General features: G+C 44.8%; 1 protein-coding gene across 1 annotated transcript in view; it reads right to left on the bottom strand.

The window, feature by feature from the left end:
* The window catches only part of LOC142796196 (uncharacterized), a 214,030-nt gene extending 194,603 nt beyond the window's left edge, over positions 1 to 19,427 (bottom strand). Inside the window, exon 1 of the mRNA XM_075886352.1 lies at positions 18,944 to 19,427. Coding sequence (XP_075742467.1) covers positions 18,944 to 19,020 — 77 coding nt within the window. The 5' untranslated portion in view covers positions 19,021 to 19,427. The remainder of the gene's footprint in view (positions 1 to 18,943) is intronic.
* Between the last annotated feature and the right edge of the window lie 2,913 nt (positions 19,428 to 22,340).

Genomic DNA, 22,340 nt, shown 5'->3' with positions numbered 1-22,340 from the left:
GCATTTCGCTAACGTAGCGTCGCTGTGCCCAGCGTGCGCGCGCCAACGCTACATTGGAGTATATTGGGCCTTTCATGATGCGCTTGCGGCCGTTTTGCTAACTCCACATATACCAAATTTGGTATTACGTGACGTCAATGGATGACGAAAGTATATGACTGGTGCAAACGTGATAACGCTCACAAGCGTGTTATTTGAGAGAATGACAATATACCACAGTCAAAGCATGCTCGCGGCGGTTTCGCTAGCTACACATATTTTAAAACTGGAATCAGGTTACGTAAATAGATGACGAAGCTAAACGACACATCCAAACAGGATAATCATTGCACGTAGCCCTATTGCAAAAGCCAGAGCCACTGGGTAACAGCGTCCAGCGCCATGCCTGATTATAGGCCCAGTATGGCAATGGTACTATCGCGCCTTCCAGCGCAGGTACTGGGACGCTGAAGCGGCAGCGTTCCAGTACTCTGCGCGAAATGGCTTCACAGGGTTAAAACGGGAAGCCTATTCGCATCAAAAATAAATATATAAGTAAAATAGCACGCATTCACAATAAAAAAGTGAAAAAAAATCAAACGCTTTGAGACGGTATTCGAACTCGCCACTTCCTGATTTTGCACAGAGTATACTCCCCACTACGCCACGCCAGATTGTGCATGTGAGGTTGTAAAATAACTATTTGTCCGACGATTGCGCTGTGTAATAATGTTTACAAGTCGCACAGTCAAGACCAACACGATATTCCTTTCCAAATAACAATGGCGTTTTGATTCGACAGTGACGAACGGCTTCCGGGCACCGAATGACGTGTGGATATTAGCCAGAGCGCAAAGTTTTTGAAGCACCTACATCTTAACTCTGACAAATCTCAAATTGACTGGAGCAACAGCCACAGATTGTCAGCTGTTGCTGCCGATAGTTTTGTTTTTTTCTTTGATAGTCAGTTCTCGCACTTGCTACTGGTCAACATGTACAGATGATTTAAATATCTTGTTTGGTAGATATCCGGCACATGAGAGAATATTCAGTACTTTTTTTTCACGCAAGCGACAATGTAGCAGTACACATCCGGCGTGCCAGATTACATATTTGCAGTTATATCGAAACCTGCAACTAAGAAACGGCCGAAGAAATGACTATTGTAATCCGCTGAAAAAGTATGCCAGTATGTTATTTCACTAACGCGTACCAAAGTACCAACTGAAAATTGCTTGTTCCTACATAAGAGTCGGAGAAGTAGCGGCTCCTGGGCTCAGAAGGAAACTTTCAGTGACAGCCTACGTTGTTGAAAGCGCCACACATCGATCGTCGCCGCTGCTTGTGCGGGCATCGCACACGTGGATAAGTGGTCTATTTAGGCTCAGAGATATCTAAACTGTACTTTACAGTCATTCTTACACTTTATACTTGTGCCTGCTTAAAGTAAAAAGCGCCGGCAGCATGTGCACCACTGCGGCCGGCACGATAGGCCTCACTGAAACGCGGCAATGGGTAAGGCTGCTCTCGAAGCAGCTGAGTTGCGATGCTTGAAGTTTCTGCATTTGAGCTTTGCAACATTATTAACTGTTACGTAAACTGTACCTAGGGTGCGGCGATGGCGTAGTGGTCAGACCACCCGCTTCGCATGCAAGAGTTCCGTGGTTCAAATCCCGGTGCCGCTTAGTTCCCAACCGGTAAAAAAACAATCCGCAGGTTGATGAAACTGCATTAAGAAGCCTGGGGTGCGGCCTCACCGGTAACCACCGCCGGAAACACACTCCCTCACCAGAGAAGCATTGGTCACCCTGGTGCAGTATCTGGCCACTCACTACCTCCCACATTCATACGTCAAATAACTCACGGCTTTCAGTCACCAGCAACTGCGAAGCAACTGACTACGGCGGCGGTCAGATCTGCAACGCAGCAGAGGGTGCTAAGAATCTCTGGATCCGGAAAGGCCGCCATTAGAACCTGAACTTGGCAACGTTTAACGCTAGAACCTTATCTAGTGAGGGAAGTGTAGCTGTACTATTCGAGGAGCTAGAGGGTGTTAAATGGTATATAATAGGGCTCAGTGAGATTAGGAGGACAGATGAGGCCTATACGGTGCCACAGAATGGGCACGTCCTTTGCTATCGGGGCTTGGCAGACAGAAGAGAACTGGGAGTGGGGTTCCTAATTCACAGAAACATAGTTGGCAACATAGAGGAATATTATAGCATTAATGAAAGGGTGATAGGTATTGTAATTAAACTAAATAAAAGATACAAGATGAAGGTAGTACAGGCTTACGCGCCTACATTCAGCCATGATGACGCTTCAGTTGAAAGCTTCTATGAAGACGTGGAATCGGCAATGAGTAAGGTAAAAACACAGTATACTATAGTGATGGGTGACTTTAATGCAAAGGTAGGGAAGAAGCAGGCTGGAGACCAGGCAGTAGGAGATTATGGCATCGGCACTAAAAACGCCAGAGGAGAGCTACCAGAGGAGAGAACTCAATAATTTGCGGATTTTGAATACCTTCTACCGAAAACGAGAAAACCGCAAGTGGACATGGAGGAGCCCTAATGGCGAAAATAAGAGCGAAATAGACTTTATAATGGCTGCACACCCAGGAATCGTGCAGGATGTGGAAGTGGTTTGCAAGGTACGATGCAGTGACCATAGAATGGTACGGTCTCGAATTCGCCTAGACTTGAAGAAGGAACGACAGAAACTGATACGCAAGAAGCCAATCAATGAGCTAGCACTGAGAGGGAAAGTACAGGAATTCTGAGTGTCGCTGCAGAACAGGTACTCGGCTCTTAGTGAGGAAACCAACCTTAGCGTAGATACAATGAATGATAATCTGACGAGTATCATTACGGAGTGTGCAGTGGAAGTTGGAGGCAGGGTAGTTAGACAGGACACTGGCAAGCTTTCCCGGGAAACGAAGAACCTATTGAAGAAGCGTCAAATCATGAAAGTGTCATGTACAACAGACGAAATAGAACTGGTACTTTGTAAGTTGACTAATAAGCGTATGGTATGCGATGTAAGAAGGTATAACATGGACAGAATTGAACACGCTCTGAAAAACGGATGAAGCGTCAAAGCAGTGGAGAGGAAACTTGGGATAGGCAAAAATCGGATGTTTGCACTAAAGAACAAAGAAGTCAGAATAACTACCAATATGGATAGAATTATTGAAATAACGAAGGAGTTTTACAGAGATCTGTACAGTAGCCGAGACGACCACGACCCTAATACTATAAGAACTAGCAGTAACCCAGATGACACCCCACCAGTAATGATAGAAGAAGTCAGAAAAGCTTTGGAGAGCATGCAAAGAGGCAAATCTGCTGGTGAGGATCAGGTAACATCAGATCTGCTGAAAGATGGAGGACAGATTGTGTTAGAAAAACTAGCCACCCTGTTTACGAGGTGTCTCCTGACGGGAAGGGTACCAGAGTCTTGGAAGAACGCTAACATCATCTTAATACATAAGAAAGGAGATGACAAGGACTTGAAGAATTACAGGCCGATCAGCTTGCTCTCTGTAGTGTACAAGCTATTTACAAAGGTAATTGCTAACCGAGTAAAGAAAACATTGGAATACAATCAACCAAAGGAACAAGCAGAATTTCGAACAGGCTACTCAACAATCGACCACATTCATACTATCAATCAGGTAATAGAGAAATGCTCAGAGTATAACCAATCACTATACATAGCCTTCATAGATTACGATAAGGCATTTGATTCAGTAGAAATATCAGCCGTCATGCAGACACTGCAGCATCAGGGCGTAGATGAAGTATATATAAACATTCTGGAAGAAATCTACAGGGGATCAGCTGCTACCATAGTGCTTCATAAAGAAAGCAACAGAATACCAATCAAGAAGGGTGTGAGGCAGGGGGACACAATCTCCCCAATGCTATTTACCACGTGCTTACAGGAAGTTTTCAGGAGCCTAGAATGGGAACAGTCAGGGATAAGAGTTAATGGAGAATGCTTTAGTAACCTGCGCTTCGCCGATGACATTGCATTGCGGAGTAACTCAGGGAACGAATTGCAACTCATGATTACGGAGTTACACAAGGAGAGCAGATAGGTGGGTCTTAAAATTAATCTGCAGAAAACGAAAGTAATGTACAACAACCTCGAAAAGGAGCAGCGCTTCGAGATAGGTAATAGTGCACTTGAAGTTGTAAAAGACTATGTCTACTTAGGGCAGGTAATAACCGAGAGCTTAACCACGAGATTGAAGTAACTAGAAGAATAAGAATGGGGTGGAGCACATTCGGCAAGCACTCTCAAATTATGACAGGTAGATTGCCATTATCCCTTAAGAGGAAAGTATATAACAGCTGTATATTGGCGGTACTTAGCTACGGAGCAGAAACCTGGAGACTCACAAAGAGGGTTCAGCCTAAATTGAGGACGGCGCAGCTAGCAATGAAAAGAAAAATGGTAGGTGTAACCTTAAGAGACAAGAAGATAGCAGAGTGGATTAGGGGACAAACGGGAGTTAAGGATATCATAGTTGAAATAAAGAAGAGGAAATGGACATGGGCCGGGCATGTAGCGCGTAGACAGCATAACCGCTGGTCAATGAGGGTAACTAACTGGATTCCCAGAGAAGGAAAGCGGGTTAGGGGGAGACAGAAGGTTAGGTGGGCAGATGGGATTAAGAAGTTTGCGGGTGTAAATTGGCAGCAGCAAGCACAGGGCCGGGTTAACTGGCGGAACATGGGAGAGGCCTTTGTCCTGCAGTGGACGTAGTCAGGCTGATGATGATGATGAAACTGTACCTGAAGTTAGTGGAAGGTCAATCAGTGCGAGAAATGCGTTTACGGAGTGGCGAAGCCGAGCGACAGCCGTTTTTCCGGCCTCCGCTGGCAGTATACAGCGGGCGTGCCAGCGCACAGATATATGCAGTTATATCAATACAAACAATTAAAAAAACTCGGATAAATACCAATGCGATCCGCTGAAAACGCATGCCAGGGAGTCAATTCACGAAGGCGTACCAAATTACCAACTGAAAATCGCGTATTGGTAATATCATTCAGAGAAGTACCGGCTAAGTGCGGCCGGCAGCTTTCGGTGACAGCCTGCGTAGCTGAAAGCGCGACGTTCGATCGTCAGCGCTCCTTGTGCGAACATCGACACAAGACTAAATAGTTGATTTAGGTTCATGGATGTCTGAGCTATACTTTACAGTTATTTTCACACTTTAATGTCGTGTGTACACGAAGCAAAAAGGGCCGGTAACGTATATACCAATGCGGCCAGCACGAAAGGTTTAATGCTCGCTGGGCCGGGCACTGGGTACGACCGCTCTCGCCGCGGTGAGTTTGTATGGTTGAAGATTCTGCATTTTAGCTTCGGAACATTTCTAACTCTTACCTGAAGTAAGTAGAAGGATAAGCATGGCCAGACATACATTTATGCGGTGTGGCCGAATCGAACGACCGCTTGTTCTTTCGTTTCCGCTGGGAAACCTTGCGAAGCGATCGAGAGAGCTCCTTTACGTTTCGTCAACTTTGCGGCAAAAACAATTTCCTGTTTCTGTTAGGAGCGGCGTGCAGCTCCAGGCATACAAACACTGCAACTTGGAATCGTTACAGCAATACACGGATGATGCGAATATGGCCGGTATATGCGGGGGCATATGCGAAAAAGGTGCATTATAATTGCTGCGATACGTATACGTGTGCCGCAAACATTACGTATGCTCGGTATCTGTTAGGGTAGCATCTCTCCATGCCGTCTAATCAAGCGTTTTATTATGGACGACACCGAAACATACCACGGCACACGCTAAAATAACGTGCACGCTGCGCTGGTAAAACAGTGCGTGCTCCAGTATTCACCAGCGCTTGCCAGTGAAATTCCAGCGCTTCAAGCGCTGCGCATGAGCACCAGCATAACAGCGGTTGAGCCAGCGCCTTTACCAGTGCGACACAGCTTTTCCCCAGTGCATCCAGTGAAGTGCCAGTGATTACAAGCGTGTACCAGTATCTCCAGCGTGTACCAGTGTCAAAAAACGTTCTGGCATCCCGCTGTTTTTGCAATTGGGAAGTCTTTCATCTAAGGCATCATTTACCTCCACCTCGAAACATTGTGCTGATTTTAGAGTGACATATCAACCTTCCTCATTCGTGCTTTGCATATCATCGATTTCCACTGTACGTGAGATCTGCCTATTTTTCTTTAAAACATAGCACCTTCAAGACCAAAGATGGTCACATATAGACGACGGTATCGTCTGCGAACTGTGATGACGGTGGCTATCTCGCTAGCGGGTGTGACTCACTCTACAGGTCTGCGGTGGCAGTGACTCGGGGAACAAGGGCGGAGGATCAAGGGCGGCACTTGTTGTTGTGAGAGCGAAAACGTGGTTTACGCGCATGTAGGGCACCTGCCTGAGGAGGAGCCAAAACGACAGCTTTGATTTACGTAACACTGCCCAGCTTGGTATATCCCTCCCAAAAGAAGTTAGGGCAAGGTAAATCCTTATAGGTTACGAATTCGGAACAAAAATGATTTGAAACTTATTGCGACAGGCACCAACAACACGTGACGATTGAAGCGCGACTAGGTGAGGGGGGGAAGGCAAACAGTGAAAACAAAAACAGAAATTAAAAAAGTTCCGATTCCTTTGTTGAGGCTATCAGTACAACTAACTGGGTGCCTGTTATGTCTATGTTAGACCCAGATGCAGCCTTGCGAGCATTTTGCTCGTCATTTTCGCTCGCCGTTTCGACCAACATGCGTACTGTCCTATGTAAAAAAAAACAAGTATCCACACAACCCATGGATGACCAATGGTCTTATAAAAAGTTTAAGGAAGAAAAAAATATGTGTAAAAAAAGAAGCGACAGCCCTTTAATATGTGTCTTTCTAAACGATACAAGTCTTATTGCAGTCTAATAAATGCCTTGCTCAAGCAAGCGAAAAAAAGGTACTATGAAAATGAATTCTACAAGAATAGGACTAACCCCAAAAGGCAGTGGCAGCTGCTGAACTCATTTTTTAACAAGTCATCTGCTATTATCCTTCTAGATACCGAGCATACGTAACATACGTAACAGATACCGAGCATACGTAATGTTTGCGGCACACGTATACGTATCGCAGCAATTATAATGCACCTTTTTCGCATATGCCCCCGCATATACCGGCCATATTCGCATCATCCGTGTATTGCTGTAACGATTCCAAGTTGCAGTGTTTGTATGCCTGGAGCTGCACGCCGCTCCTAACAGAAACAGGAAATTGTTTTTGCCGCAAAGTTGACGAAACGTAAAGGAGCTCTCTCGATCGCTTCGCAAGGTTTCCCAGCGGAAACGAAAGAACAAGCGGTCGTTCGATTCGGCCACACCGCATAAATGTATGTCTGGCCATGCTTATCCTTCTACTTACTTCAGGTAAGAGTTAGAAATGTTCCGAAGCTAAAATGCAGAATCTTCAACCATACAAACTCACCGCGGCGAGAGCGGTCGTACCCAGTGCCCGGCCCAGCGAGCATTAAACCTTTCGTGCTGGCCGCGTTGGTATATACGTTACCGGCCCTTTTTGCTTCGTGTACACACGACATTAAAGTGTGAAAATAACTGTAAAGTATAGCTCAGACATCCATGAACCTAAATCAACTATTTAGTCTTGTGTCGATGTTCACACAAGGAGCGCTGACGATCGAACGTCGCGCTTTCAGCTACGCAGGCTGTCACCGAAAGCTGCCGGCCGCACTTAGCCGGTACTTCTCTGAATGATATTACCAATACGCGATTTTCAGTTGGTAATTTGGTACGCCTTCGTGAATTGACTCCCTGGCATGCGTTTTCAGCGGATCGCATTGGTATTTATCCGAGTTTTTTTAATTGTTTGTATTGATATAACTGCATATATCTGTGCGCTGGCACGCCCGCTGTATACTGCCAGCGGAGGCCGGAAAAACGGCTGTCGCTCGGCTTCGCCACTCCGTAAACGCATTTCTCGCACTGATTGACCTTCCACTAACTTCAGGTACAGTTTCATCATCATCATCAGCCTGACTACGTCCACTGCAGGACAAAGGCCTCTCCCATGTTCCGCCAGTTAACCCGGCCCTGTGCTTGCTGCTGCCAATTTACACCCGCAAACTTCTGTAGTTCTAAGTGAATTCTGCGTTTTGTTGCTTCATTGTTTTTTTGCATTGCATTGTATGTGCATGAACATTCTTTTTTTCTGCCCGTCCTGCTTGGACCATTAAATTGGTGTGCAGTATTGTATAAATAAATAAATAAATAACCAAAATTGACTACAATGGATCCACCTTCTCTGAGCCCAAAGAGATTGCCAATGCCATTTCGGAATACTTTTCTTCCGTCTATACTAACCACCGCCCCCATGCGCAGTCGTATACTTCTCTGGGACGTACCACGCAGTCATTCTTTCTTTTCCCAACACCACAGGAAGTCTTTTCCACTATTGCTAATCTTAAAAATACAGGGCCTGGGTTAGATGACATTTTTGTAAGGCATTTAAAACTGGTTGCACATTTAGTTTCTGATAAGCTGTGTCATATTATCAATCTTATGTTTAAAGAGGGTTTATCTTCTGCATTCTCAAAAAAGCTAAAGTAATTCCAGTTTTTAAAAAAGGCAATAAACAAACAGTTTCCAATTACCGTCCAATTTCAATTCTTTCCTGCCTCAGCAATCTAGTCGAAAAACTGTTTGTTGAACGTCTGAATGGATATCTAGTTAAATTTAAATTACTTAAAGACAGCCAATTTGGTTTCCATTCAGGTAGCTCAACAAGTCTAGCTGTGCTGTCTCTCACTAATTACATAAAGAAAAGTATCTATTCAGGAAATTTAGTGGGTTCGATTTTTTTAGATCACACTAAAGCCTTTGACACTGTAAATCATCTAGCCTTATTGCATAAACTTGAGTCCTATGGAATAACAGGCCCTGCGCTTACATTCTTAAGAAAGTACCTACTTGACCGGCAGTACACAGTCCACGCCGCAAATACCTTCTCTTCAACAAAATATGTTAACCAAGGAGTACCGCAGGGCTCAGTACTGGGCCCTTTGCTATTTATTTTATATATGAATGATCTTCCTCATGTTCTTAGCTCTTTTGACTGTGGTTACTGTGTTCTATACGCTGGATGACACAACAATATCTTCATCTGATAAAAACATTGATGCTCTTGTTTCAAAGTTAAATCTTGCATTAAGTGCCCTTATGAATTGGTGCAGAGTAATCACTTAGTTATCAACCCCACAAAAACTAAATTTATGGTGTTTAAAAGTGCTCAGAGGTCATTATCTGCTATTCCCTTATTACAACTTGGTATTCATTCCATTGCTGCTTGTGCTGATGTCGTCTTTCTTGCGATACATTTTGACCCATGCCTTACCTTTCGCAGTCACTTTAACCATGTTAAGCAGAAGACAGCGTTTGGTATGCGCGCACTAATCAAGGCTCGCCCTTTCTTTTCCCGTGAAGCTCTACTGCGCTGTATTTTGAGTTCATTCATAGTCATAAAACATACGGTGTAGTATCATGGGGCAACACTTATGCTCGTCATCTATCATCAATGCAGCACATTCAAAATCGGTCAATCCACGTTGTCACTTCTAGTTCTTCGCAATCCAACGCCTACACATTACTACGCTCTTACAATATCTTGCCAGTAAATCTTTTCTTCCGGTTAAATCTTGTGACCTTTTTCCACCAAATGCTGTAAATCAACTCACATTCCCATTTATTACATCTGATCTTTTGCAGAATATTAATGTGACTAGGTTTGCGGCTGATAAGAATTTTCTGTTACCCCCCGCTCATACTAATTATGGGCAAAAAACTTCCGCTTTCAGTGCGACATCCTTTTGGAATTCGTTACCTTCTAGCATCAAGCATTTCACTTCAATTCCTTTGTTCAAAAAGTCCGTCAAAAATCATTTTCTCGAATACCCCACTTGTAATCGTTTACCTGTTTGACTCGTTTGTTCTTAGTTTTTTTTTTACCATGTTGCGTGTTTTGGCTTGATTTGTGATATAAAAGTGCATTTTGATGTCATATATTTTAAGAATTTTCTATTGCTCTGTATAAATTTTAGCGTCGATTTGTATCGACAAACCGAGGGTCCCACTAAAGTCTCTGCCTCTGGGACCCTCGTCTGTATGTTAGAGTTTGTACCTTGTTTTTGGAAATAATAAAACTTGAAACTTGAACTTGAGAAAAACGTTTATTTTCAATAGTTTTAATTTTATTTGTAACAAAATGCTAGTAGATCACTTTAAAAAAAGCTTTGGACTTTTATGTGATTGAGCACCCATGTTTTTTTTTAAATTTGGTTTTTTCAAAAGCGGGCACATGCAGGCAGTCTGGTAACATAGGCCAACGGATCAGAGGGCGTATCCAGCATGCAGCCAATAATGATATCAGTGCTTGTGTTTAGTACGGCCGGTTTAAGGTTCGACGCATTACGAGGTGAATGAGGCATCGCTCACTTTTCTTAGGTGGCTTCAAGGGTAGCTTCAGAAGATTACTCATTTTCCCGTGCATTTCATAGCACAACTCTCTAACAGAATGTGTTGATAACCGTTCTTGTGACTGTTGAGTGCTTTCGCTCGCGCACGGCCGGCATGATCTCGCCTTTGGTGACTGTGAACGCAACAGGCTAAGCAACAAGACGATTTACTCTACGGCTGCCAAAGCTACATTTTCAAAACTGCTGTCTCGCTGGAGTAGTTTTGAACGTTGGGGCAACGCGAGTTTTCGAACTATTATGCTATTGTGCTCATGAACAGTTGTCTCACAATTGCCTCCGCAAATTTTCTTCTGCATATTGCAAGTACGTCACTTGGCTAATAAAACAATTTAGCTTCCTCAATCTTTGTTACTTTTCTTTCTTTTCTCTCGCATGTTTTCAGCGAGACGCAATTAAGGCGCAATAAAATCGCGTAATAATAAATGCACGTAGCAGCTCAGCAGTTAAGAAAATTTAAATTTCGTGCCACGTAGGGCAAATGTGCGACATCGCTACCACTTCCGGTTGTGACGTAATATCTCATTTCTTTATTTTTTTACTGTTAGTTGTCTCCTTCTCACGTAGATGGCGACAGTGGCAATGAGCCGCCGACCACTGGATCCATAGCCTTCTGTGGAAGCTACGCTACCAGTTTACATATACCTTGGTAAGGGCACGTTTTTAAAGACGATCGTCTGTTTTGGGGACCTACGACGCAAAAATGTTAGTCTGTCTGTCTGTCTGTCTGTCTGTCTGTCTGTCTGTCTGTCTGTCTGTCTGTACATTTGTCTGTCCGCCCTTAACGGTACCCTAAATGATGCCAAAGTGGCGAAGCGATACTCCAAATGGCCGACCCCAACCGCAGCGCCCACCAATATTGCTCAAGATTCAGCGTTCATGCTTGAGCAATTGTCAATTAAAAAGCTAATATTGCGCATATCTGAGGCATCATAACAACACGTCAATATTCTTTATGTGTGTCTCTGACTAAAAAAGACATACATAAGTCATTCTAATGATCGTAGCGTTCATCACGTTGCACTGACCATGCAACGCTTGCACGAAAAAGAAGGTGTGTCGAACACTTTGCTAAGACGACACGATGGCGGCACCTACCCGTCGCCTTGCGTTCTACACCTTATCGCCTCCGAGACAGGCGCGCAGGGCATGCACACTTCCTTTTCCAAGATAACTGCCAGATAGCGCTCATGCCTCACGTGTGACGTGACTTGATGCGCTCACTCGCCTCTGCTGCATGCTCGAGGCACTCTAAGGCAGCACCTCCAGAATACCACTCACCAATTTTCTTGCGTAGAACATCAAATAAAGGTTTGGTTCACTCTCTCCAGACGAAACTCTATGGTCTTTTGACGACATTTGCAGTGTAACATGCAGATACTGGGCCATTTTTTATTGTATTGTGGAATAAACGAAGTTTGCAGGAGTTGTTCTGCTGTGTCTACTCAGCAGCTCTCCCTCATCAGCAATTTATGTACACTAAAACTGTAAATGCCACCATTCTTCAACTTCATTGATGTGGGCATTGTATTTTGCCGTAGTTTTACATGAAATAACATGATAGCGTGGTTAGCAGTGCCTACATGCGACAGCCGGCTATGCAGCCACTTATTTTCGAAAGTGTTACAGCATAACTAGTGCAGAGTATACCAGTGAAAATCCTCAGTTTTTTACTATATTCCTATTGCATTGGTGGTAGCAATCTGTTTCGGGAGATATACGGTCGTCCCCGCACAATCGCCTGGTTTGCTCGAAATTCGGTAGTCTCCCATGCAAATATAAGAGTTCTGATGGGTGCACGTCCCAAAAACCTGTGCATGAGTTAACGTTGCGAGGCAACCACCAAGACTACCCGCTTATTATTCCGGTCCTCATCAACCATTTCTGGGATGTTTGATTAGGAGGACACGGCTCGCATAGACTTGGTAGGCACGTGTGCACATAGTACGTACAACAACGCTTTTAAAGAATGAAAAAAAAAAAGGGTGGCGTGAACACTATCTGTAACCTAAACCCGAATGACAAGAAGACGCATTACGGCCTTAAAGGTACGTACGCATTATCTCGGAGCCTCTGACACGGCGCTTATAGTCAGCTTGCGGCTCGGCTAACATGCTAGAGCTTGCCTTACCACGCGCAAGCCAGATTGCAGTTTCTTCTGCAACAGTGCGGCTAGCGTGCATTCGTATCAACACCGCGGGGTGAAAATCCGTTCGCAACGACCACCCGCCAATGAAGCCTAACGGGCCCTGGCCAGGACCATAGGAAATTTTGTATCACATCGTAAGAAGTACAAGACGTGATCGTATCACCGATATATGAAGGTTTTGCCGTGGTAGGAACTATTATCGTATGCCAAGCGAGTCATGGAGCACACTGAAAAGAACAAAGTCAATAGACGCAAGAAAAATCAGACATTCGCTGCACTTAGAAAGAATATCGTGGTTTTCTTCTTTCTCTGCAATCAGATCAGGCTGTGGTACACAATGAAGTGAGACCTTTGGTGCCAAAATTTGCGACACTATCTTATGTAAACTGTGCTCCTTCCGAAATCCATTTACGTAAGCTGCACTCGCACTGTTTTATATTCGTTTTGTACGTGGCAAGCGGTCTATGAGTTTTGAGGGCTGAGTGCACGTGGGAGGCTACGCAGAGGGCTGTCGGTGTCTCAAGTTTGTTTCCGCTAGTTCTGCTTTTTTTTTCAGATAATTAAAAATTGTCGAAGCGAGAAGACTAGCCTTGAAACATGCGCTCTACTTTTTTGGTAGACTGTACAGGGTGAACTAAAAAATTAATTGTTTTTGCACTTACACACCTACTTGTGCCAACCCTCACAGACATTCACCAGTCTGCAAAGTTGCGCACCGGTTAATCTTCGGTGAGCTACTTTATTGGGCTATTTTATGATTATTGCGCATGCTGGTAAAACGTTTTTGGAATATTTTCTAGCACTGCGGAGTTCCTGGGAGCTGAAATATGTTCAGATAAGTTATTTCTGGGACATATTTAGGAAACGAACTGCCGATAAGCTTGGTTAAGGAAAACAAAGTGTTTGGACAGGTATTTTTCACGAAGACCACCTTGCGCGCTGGTCTAAGTGGTTCTTATCCTACCTGGGCATGCGCGCACAAGTTTTCTTCGTCGGTGTTCCTTCCTGTACGTGTTTTTTAAAGTTGGTTGTCAGAGTTTGCGATGTCTCAACTTCTCTCTTGCAGTCGCTTTATTACAAGCTCTCCAGTTCGACAGGAAGGAGCTTAAGCAGACCATCTAGCCCAAAATTAGCAGCGTTGCCCATGGCTTATTCACAGGTTGTGCGGAACAGGTACGGTGATACAAAATTTTGACTCGGATAAGCTCAAAACAAAGCAAGGATCACGACGATCTTTTAGCAGCGGGATCATCATTGAGACAAGTGTCCTATACTTCACGATGACTTCGCAACCCATCACTAGCTCCATTCTATCTACGAGGCTTTCAAGACGAATAATGAGTTGTACAAAATCAACGATGAATTAGTACAACTTCAGGCGAGGACGTCTTAACCGAGTATTTATGACATACTTTGACAGACGCAGGAACGTCAAGCAAACTGACAGGCTGTTTGTGGTCTCATTCAATGACAATAAAACCCATATTTTACTATCTAGACAGAATATTTTATTTCTAAGGAATCTCCACGCCTTATCCCCCACTGTTGCCTTCCTTGCCATGTCTCTAACATAGTCACATGTGTATAGCAAACAATTACTTTCAGAAGGGAGTCAACACAGTCAATTTTTCAGCAGGGAAAGAGCTTGATCCTAAGCTTCAGTCGGTGTAGTGAAAAACGCAGCACGTATACGCCAAGCACCTCTTAAACAGCGTACCCATGCAAAGTATAGCAAAGTGTAGAGGTGGGAAAAGAGTATTCAGTGTGAGGAGGACGAAACCAAGGACAGAGTAGAGGCGTCAAACATGGCATAGCCTTGTGCAGTATACTTTATGTACCATAGAAAGCCGGTATTCATTAAGGAGCTCCTAAGACAGCATGGCCGTGTGTATAGTATAGCTTCACGTTGGGAACTCGAAGTGAGGGTAAGCGATGAAAACTTAAGGTGGAAAGAAAAAAGATGGGAAGGTGTGGAGCATGACATAGACGGGGATGGTATCAGTTAGCAAGTGTATAGGAAAGTGAAGGTGTTTGATGTGAGGACGAGGAGCAGAGAGGTGATAGTGTACATACCATAACATAGCCGTGTAGTACATTACAGCATATTGAGTAAGAGATGTGAAGGTGAGGACGTTTGGAGAGGAGAAAGAAGGAGAGAATTCAGCACAGAGAAGAAGAAAGCAACAACTCATCTTGAGTTTTCCAGAGCTGGCGACCTAGAAACGGCCTTCAGTTTAGTGGTACGAGCTTCGGTTTTTCCGGGTTTAGTTATAGCATGATGTATTCACCACTCTTTCTTTATTTATAAGTCATCATGATATACTTTCACTGCTTGAGGCCACATAAGCTCACAAGGTGAAGTTCCCACCAGCTTCTTTATGAGGCCCTTCGTGTGTACTTGAAGGGCCAGACTGACAAGCTCGTTGATATGTCGGTATTTAATTACTAGCCCAAACGAACGCGTTTTAATGCCTACCTGCTACTAAGCTACAAGTTCGAATGTGAAAAATGCAACAGGATAGAAAGGTGAGCTAGTTGGTAATTCATGATGGTTCAGCGAACTGGGAGCGCGGGGTTAAACACAGACACAAAACAAAGAAGAGGCACACAGCACGTGCCTGTGTTTACCCCCGCGCTACCAGTTCGCTGAACCATTGTAAAAAATGCTACATTTCAAATGAGAAAATTTCCGTGTCCACTTGAATTGTGAACGCAGGAAGAAATTTCACATATAGAACTATGTAACCAAATTCGTACGGCATTATTATGCTTTATACCGCAGAAGACTGCCACTCTGCTCAGTGTCATTGTGTGGTTTTAGTGTGCATTTCTGCGTGTGTGTGTGCATGCGTGTGCTCCCAGTTTTTGTCTTTTTCTTTAGTCTTGTTTGAAATCTCCCGCATTCCTCTCACCTGTGTCATCGATTATGCTAGAAAGTGGTGAGGATTCGCCCTCTCTTGTTATCCCTTCTATAGACTTGCGGTCATGCATACTGAAAAATACAGCAACGGTAAATGAAAGCTATGGCAGTGGTGGTCATGGTCACCGCATTGTTTTTCGCTCAAACATCGTGCCACGGACGCTGCTACTAACCTTTATTCATGACTATTTCCTCTTGGCAGGTTGGTTTGTTAGTGGTTCGTAAGGAAAAGGAAGAAGGCACCTAATTTCTGTCAGCCTTTAAGCGACACGGCGCAGTGCCTTATAGGGGTGGGGTGAAGGAGTGGCGAGTAGCAAAGGAAGGAAAACCGCCATGCCTGCTTTCTCTCTCTCAACGCGCATAAATTCATATTCAAATTGACACAAACGCGAGAGGCTTTCCTAGCCATCTGAATAACTGTGTAATCATAATATTTCAACATTAAACGCCAATGTTTTATATATTTCAACACTACTGACGCCGAAAACGGCGTATACCAGCCCTGGCACTTCACCTAGTGCCAGTATATATGTTTGCTATCACCACGTACCCCGCCCGTGCAGCCCATCGATCACGGCCTGCACAGCAACAGACAAGCATTCTTTCAGGGCCACTAAATATAGCGCGGAGCCTTCACTGCCACACGCAATGGCCACGTGGTGCAATCCTTTCCGTAGTGTTGCGTCCTCGACATTAGGCCTTCGCAGTGCACCGTCATGTAATGTTCTTTGATTGATGGTAACTGTTCATTGGCACTTCGTGAGTAATGCACTGTTATCGACAGTACGGAGCATGAAGAGTCGTTAAAAGGAAGAAAGGAATTAAATAAAATACGCCTTCTCGGCAGTGCTCAACTTGTAATCTTGGAAACTTAGCATTTTACTCTCTGTGCCAAACACCTGCTTTTCACTGTATTGACAGTTTTTCGCATATTGTAGTCCGGTCGAAAATGCTGAGAAAGGTGACAGTAGGATGGAGCACTTTAGGAGGGCAGGCTGTCGTGTTCTGGGGTCGTTGCTTGGCGTAACGCAGGCACAACCAAATGCGCGCGCTCTCGCCAATGAGAAGCCTACTTGCTCTTGCTTTTCGGGAGCGTGGATAATCATTTTCACGCAGACAGAACCACATACAGCAAGGCTATGTGCAGCATACTGCGAGCATGCTTGCGCCAAAACGTGTAAAACTTGAAAAAAAGGAAAGCAAGCGCGAATCACGAAGAGAAAAGACTATCATGAAAAGTAGAAAAAATAAACATACGGGCAAACCAAAAAGAGACACAAGAACGGAAACAGAGATTGAGAGAGAGGAGAAACAAATAAGGCTGTCTCACTAGTTACGACACAGTCCATTGTAAAGCAGCGCTAGTGTGTTGCGCGCCACGGAAGGGCTGTTGACTTTTTGGGGGGTCACTATAGCTCGAATGTAACTTTGTGTCTGTGGCTGTATGAGTTTTGTGTTTATACTGTGTGTGTATATATGACTTCATCATCTCTCCGCACCTTGAATAGCACGTCAGGCGAGAAGCCAGGCAAACATCTCCAGCTCTTTATTAAAATATTTAGCTCTTCATAGTGCCCTCGGCTGAAGACAGCCCATCACCGGTTTCACATTTTGCCAACAAAAATTTGATTCCTTGCTTTAATGCGCAAGTGTGCTACCCGGCACGGTTAATATGTCTGTTTGATACTTGTCTAATGCGATCGGAAATCGCTTATGCTGAGCCTTCTTCACCGTTCAAACATATTCTAGACAGGCTACAAGGAATATCGCAAATGTGTCTTGTTTGGTGATGAAAACTCCTATTTTAATTGCGTGAAACGTGCGGTGGCTACGTGCTCTGGAATCTGCTACGCGCTGTATCTGTAACTTGCGGTGAAGCGTTCACAACGCTGTTTGCGGGAGGTCGACCTGATTTCATATCCGTGCCCTCTACGAACGTGTGTCGCTGCGGTCACATTTAGGTGCAGCTTAAGTGCGTGCTGTAGGTCATATTGGTCGTTTATGCCTGATTTTTTGGACATGTCTGACACAGTGATGTGCGCTTTCGTGTCTGTGTCCTTTCGTGCGCTAAAAAGTGAGACCAATATGTCAGAGGCCCATGTACATTGAGTTCGGTTTTAAGAAGGAATGCTCAAACTTAGGGAGCCCATCACTGCGGTGTGCCCCATAATCTTATCTGTGTTTCTGCATGTAAACCCTGAGATGTCGTACATAGAAGAAATAGTGCTCTACGAAGTTGCCCTTTTATTGATTAGGAGCATTATTTCAAAGCAGAACAGGAGACCCTGTCTGTGAGAAAAATTTCCCCAAAGCGATGACAGCTAGCGTCTAAAACAATTTCTAGACGCGAGCGTTCATATAGAAAAAAAAAGAAATAGTGCTCCGTATATTTAACAGGTTTTTGCACAAATATCGATTTCAATCTCTTATAAAAGTTTATGAAACATGTTGACAATATTGAAATAAATTTAAAGCAAGACGCTGTTTTGTCTATACTACGTGCGCAAGTGGATCTTATGTTACTCTCAATAGCAAGCAATAACTCGCAGTCGTGGACTTTGTACCTGTAAATTACAGCTTGAACTATGAATCCTTTTGCGTAGTTGTTCATTTTTTAAACCCATGGTGCCTTTCGTGCATGCGTTGCTTTCGTTGTCCACACGTGGTAATTAAGCAGTGCACTGGGCTTTTGCTTTTAATATTAGTAAAGATGAAAGGACTGCAAGAAGCAAAGTCTGTCTGCTGATACGAATAGCGGGATGTGTGGCGCGACTGTCTCAAAGAAAGGCTCAGATCACAGCGACAAAACATAGGGAGATGAGAGGGACATTGAGCTCTTATGAGCAGAGAGAACATGCTTGCTCTTTGGGTGGGCGCTGTTTGGCTATATACGATACAGTACAACACTGGAAGGTGGGCTATACGGAGGGCGTATTTTTCAACACTGCTTTAAGACAGGCGGCTTTTTTTCAGCTGTGTTTTTCCAGATATACGAAATTGCAGCTTAAGATGTCTTTGTCCAGGTGACGGATCAGAGCAGAATAACTTGTTGATGGCTTCAAGAAAAGATAGTCTCTTATCATATACACATTGGCTACACTGATTTAGGCCAGCTCAGACAACGAGGCTGTAGATCGTTGAACTAAAGTGATCACCAGCTGACAACAGCATGCAACCGAATCTATAAATAGCTTTGTTGTTAAGGACTAGTGTAACGACATACTACTGAAATGAGTTGAAGGTAGGAACTTTAAAACGAAGCCAGGAGATCTCAACATTATTCAGCCAAGAGTGGCTCGGAAGGTAAGCTGTGGCAGAAAAGCCACTGTGACGTAGCCAGCACGTGCAGCCTCACCTTCCGAGGAGCGGCGCCCACATGACCTGGTGAGCCCGGATGAAGGCCGACGTGGATGAAGACTGCAGGGAAATCATGCTGCCGAAAATAGATCACTCGCGGATAGATTGACACACTATCCGTCAATGGGGTGGCGGGTGATGACGCGGTCAGGGGGAAGGTAGCATTCCGATCAGTCTTTGGGAAGATCAGTGTTTGACCAGAGGCAGGCAACGAGGAATCACGAGCACGAAAATATTGGTGCAGGACCGACACACACGCACACACGGAGGGACACACGACTTGGAAGACCAGGGAGAATACTCCGGGTTTGGGAAGCAAACGGAGGGTTCTCCGGACGTCGGGCCCCACAGTTGTGGGCAGCAGGGGCAACGATGTGCTGGGGTGGCGGCCCCCCCGGAGGCCGCCACCTTTCCGCTGCGGCGCCGAGCACCAGCTAGCACCGCCGGGCGCAGCACCGCTACTGCCGCCGCGCTGGCCACTGCCACCCGCGGCGTGCAACGACGAAGCGCCACTCTCGGGGCCTGAGGAGGAGCAGGGAGGGCGGGGAAAGGTGGCGGCGCGCGAGGAGCCTGCCGCGAAGCGCATCCCTCTTCACTCGCCGTCGCTCTTACGCAACACGACCGAAATCTGTCCCCCTCCTAATATTTTCGGATGCATGAAGCAGCTGACAAAAAAGTCAGAATACAAACGAACACGTTTATTAGCGCCTTTACAAGCGTAATCTGAATTCATCTTAAAGTGAAAGCGTAAATTAATCACACCATAGTAAATAAAACAACGCCACATATGCCTTGGTTGCCAAGAAAGTGAAAACAGCTTACGCATTATTGCTTAAAGGATTCTTTTAAAGACGATAGCCTTTGTTGGGGACCTTCGATGGAAAAACATTGGTCTGTCTGTCTGTCTGTCTGTCTGTCTGTCTGTCTGTCTGTCTGTCTGTCTGTCTGTCTGTCTGTCTGTCTGTCTGGCTGGCTGGCTGGCTGGCTGTCTGTCTGGCTGTCTGGCTGTACATTTGTCTGTTTGTCCGCCCTAACGTACTCCAAATGGCACTAAACGGCCAACCCCATGCGCAGCGCCCACCAATATTGCTCGAGGTTTAGCGTTCATAGTTGTGCGATTGTCAATTAAAGAAGCAAATATTGCGCAAATCTGAGGCGCCATAACAACACATCAATGTTTTGTTTGTCTGCCTGTATAATAGAAGAGGCACACACAAGTAATTTAAGGACTGTAGCGTTTATCGCGCTGCACTGACAGTGCAACGCGATGCTCAAGAAGGTGTTTCCAACGCTTTGCTACGACGACACGGTGGTGGCTCCTGCCCGTCGCTTTGAATTCTACAAATTATCACTTCCAAGTCTGGCGCGCACCTTTCTTCGTGGTCACGCATGCCTTAGTTTTCGAAGATACCAGATGACACTCGTATCTAACGTGCCTTGAAAATTAACATGCCTTAAAAATTAAGCAACGTTTAATAGATAGGCTTGCTTAGGAGCTCACGGGAATACACCGAATCAGGGAGTACAAGGTGATATGGGATGGACATCATTTGAGGTCAGGGAAGCTAGCAGCAAGATAAAATTTGAGAAGCGATTGAGAGAAATGGGGGAGGAGCGTTGGGCTAGGAAGGTATTCAGCTACTTGTACATGAAGAATGTCGATACAAATAGGCGGAAGCGAACCAGAAAATTGACTGGTAAATACTTAGAAAAGAGCACGGGGCCAAACCAAAAAGAATTATCGATTAAGAAGAAGGTGAAGGAAGCTGAGGCCAATATGTGGAGAATTGGCATGATTAAGAAGTCCGCACTTGAGATCTATCGAACTTTTAGGCAGGAAATAGCCAAGGAAAGGATCTATGGTAATACTTGGGGTAGTTCTCTACTGTTTGAGGCCAGGACGAGAGTATTGCGAACAAAGACATATCGAGCCAAATACGAAGGGGTAGACACGGTATGCAGTGCGTGTGGAGAGGAAGAAGAAACTGCCGAACACTTGATAATGTTCTGTAAAGGGCTTCACCCTGCAGTTTAGGTTGATGTCGAAGAGTTTTTCAAAGCACTGGGGTTAAGGAACAGTGAGAGCAAAATAGACTTTAAGCGGGTAGAATTAACTAGAAGTAGGTTATCTGATTGGTGGCTAAAGTCAAGGCACGAGTGAAAATTGAACCCTTCGCTGCAAAGTACGAATCCTCCACCTCGCTATTTAAGGAAAAAAATAAATCTAGTTTTTGGTTCATTAAGTATTACGGCTTGATTGCGCTAGCCAACACCCGATCTAAAGGGTACAGCCATATCCATCCATCCATCCATCCTAGATGCGCTTGTTCGCCTCCGCTACGCACTCGAGGCACTCTAATGCAGCGCCTTCAGAATACCATTCACCGCTTATTTTGCGCAGAACATCAAATAAACGTTCTGTTCCCTCTCTCCAGATGCAAGACTATCGTCTTTCAACGACATTTACAGTGTAACATGTAGATTCGGGCCAATTTTCATGTCAGAAATACTATAGATATGGCTGGTATGGTGAACGAAAAAATGAAACGAATACCGAAGAAAACCACTGCACAGATCTCCCTTTCTGCTCCGATATTACATTTACCTATAATTGCAGCAAAAATGTTTCGCGAGGACAACTGCGATATATGATAATTAGTATTTGTAGGTATTCCAAGCTTAAAATTTCAAAAAAACTTTGTTGTCTTCTCGATCCGAAATGGGGCAAAACGGAGACGTGAGCAAGTTGGTACTGATTCATTACAGCGTAAATGTAATTTAAAAAGGCAAAAAGAACTGTGCGGGAGGTAGGGCTCCTTAATCTCAATATCCTCGCCCTTGGCTGCAAAGCCAGCATGGTCACTCGTGTCAGAAAAAGAAGGTGACTTCGTAGTCCTGCAAGAGTCTGTGTTCGCTGAGAAAGCGTGGGCAGTGGTGGCAAAGAATTTCAAAGGAGGCTACAGCAAAAAAAAAATGCCAAAAAAGAGCACTTGACTTGAGCAGCAAGCACTATTTGGAAAGTGGGCTTTAAATTTTTGCGCGATAGTAGGGGGTATGCATAGGGTCCTGCGTTGCCAGCGTGCTTAATAGCATATTTTTGAGCAATGTAGACAGGCACTTGCAGAACATAACCTTTAGAGTGTTTCAGTATGTCAACGATTTTTTGGTTTTGGCGAGAAGTGCAAAAATCGAATCATTTGTAGATGAGGTAATCTAGGCTTTTATCCGGTCTTGCAGTACACTCGCAGGCGCGCGACGCGCTGCGTTGCTTTGACGCATGTGTGTTTCAGCGCGTCCGGCGTGTCTCCGTGATGTACAAAGGGAGACGCAGTGATGTCTGGGTAACGCATCGGTGTGAAATGCAGCACGTCGCATTTAGCGCCGGTTGCCGTCGG

The sequence above is a fragment of the Rhipicephalus microplus genome, chromosome 2 (assembly GCF_043290135.1).
Source record: "Rhipicephalus microplus isolate Deutch F79 chromosome 2, USDA_Rmic, whole genome shotgun sequence".
NCBI classification, from domain to species: Eukaryota; Metazoa; Arthropoda; class Arachnida; order Ixodida; family Ixodidae; genus Rhipicephalus; species Rhipicephalus microplus.
The sequence above is the reverse complement of the archived record's forward strand: the minus strand, read 5'-3'. Positions and strand labels throughout refer to the sequence as shown.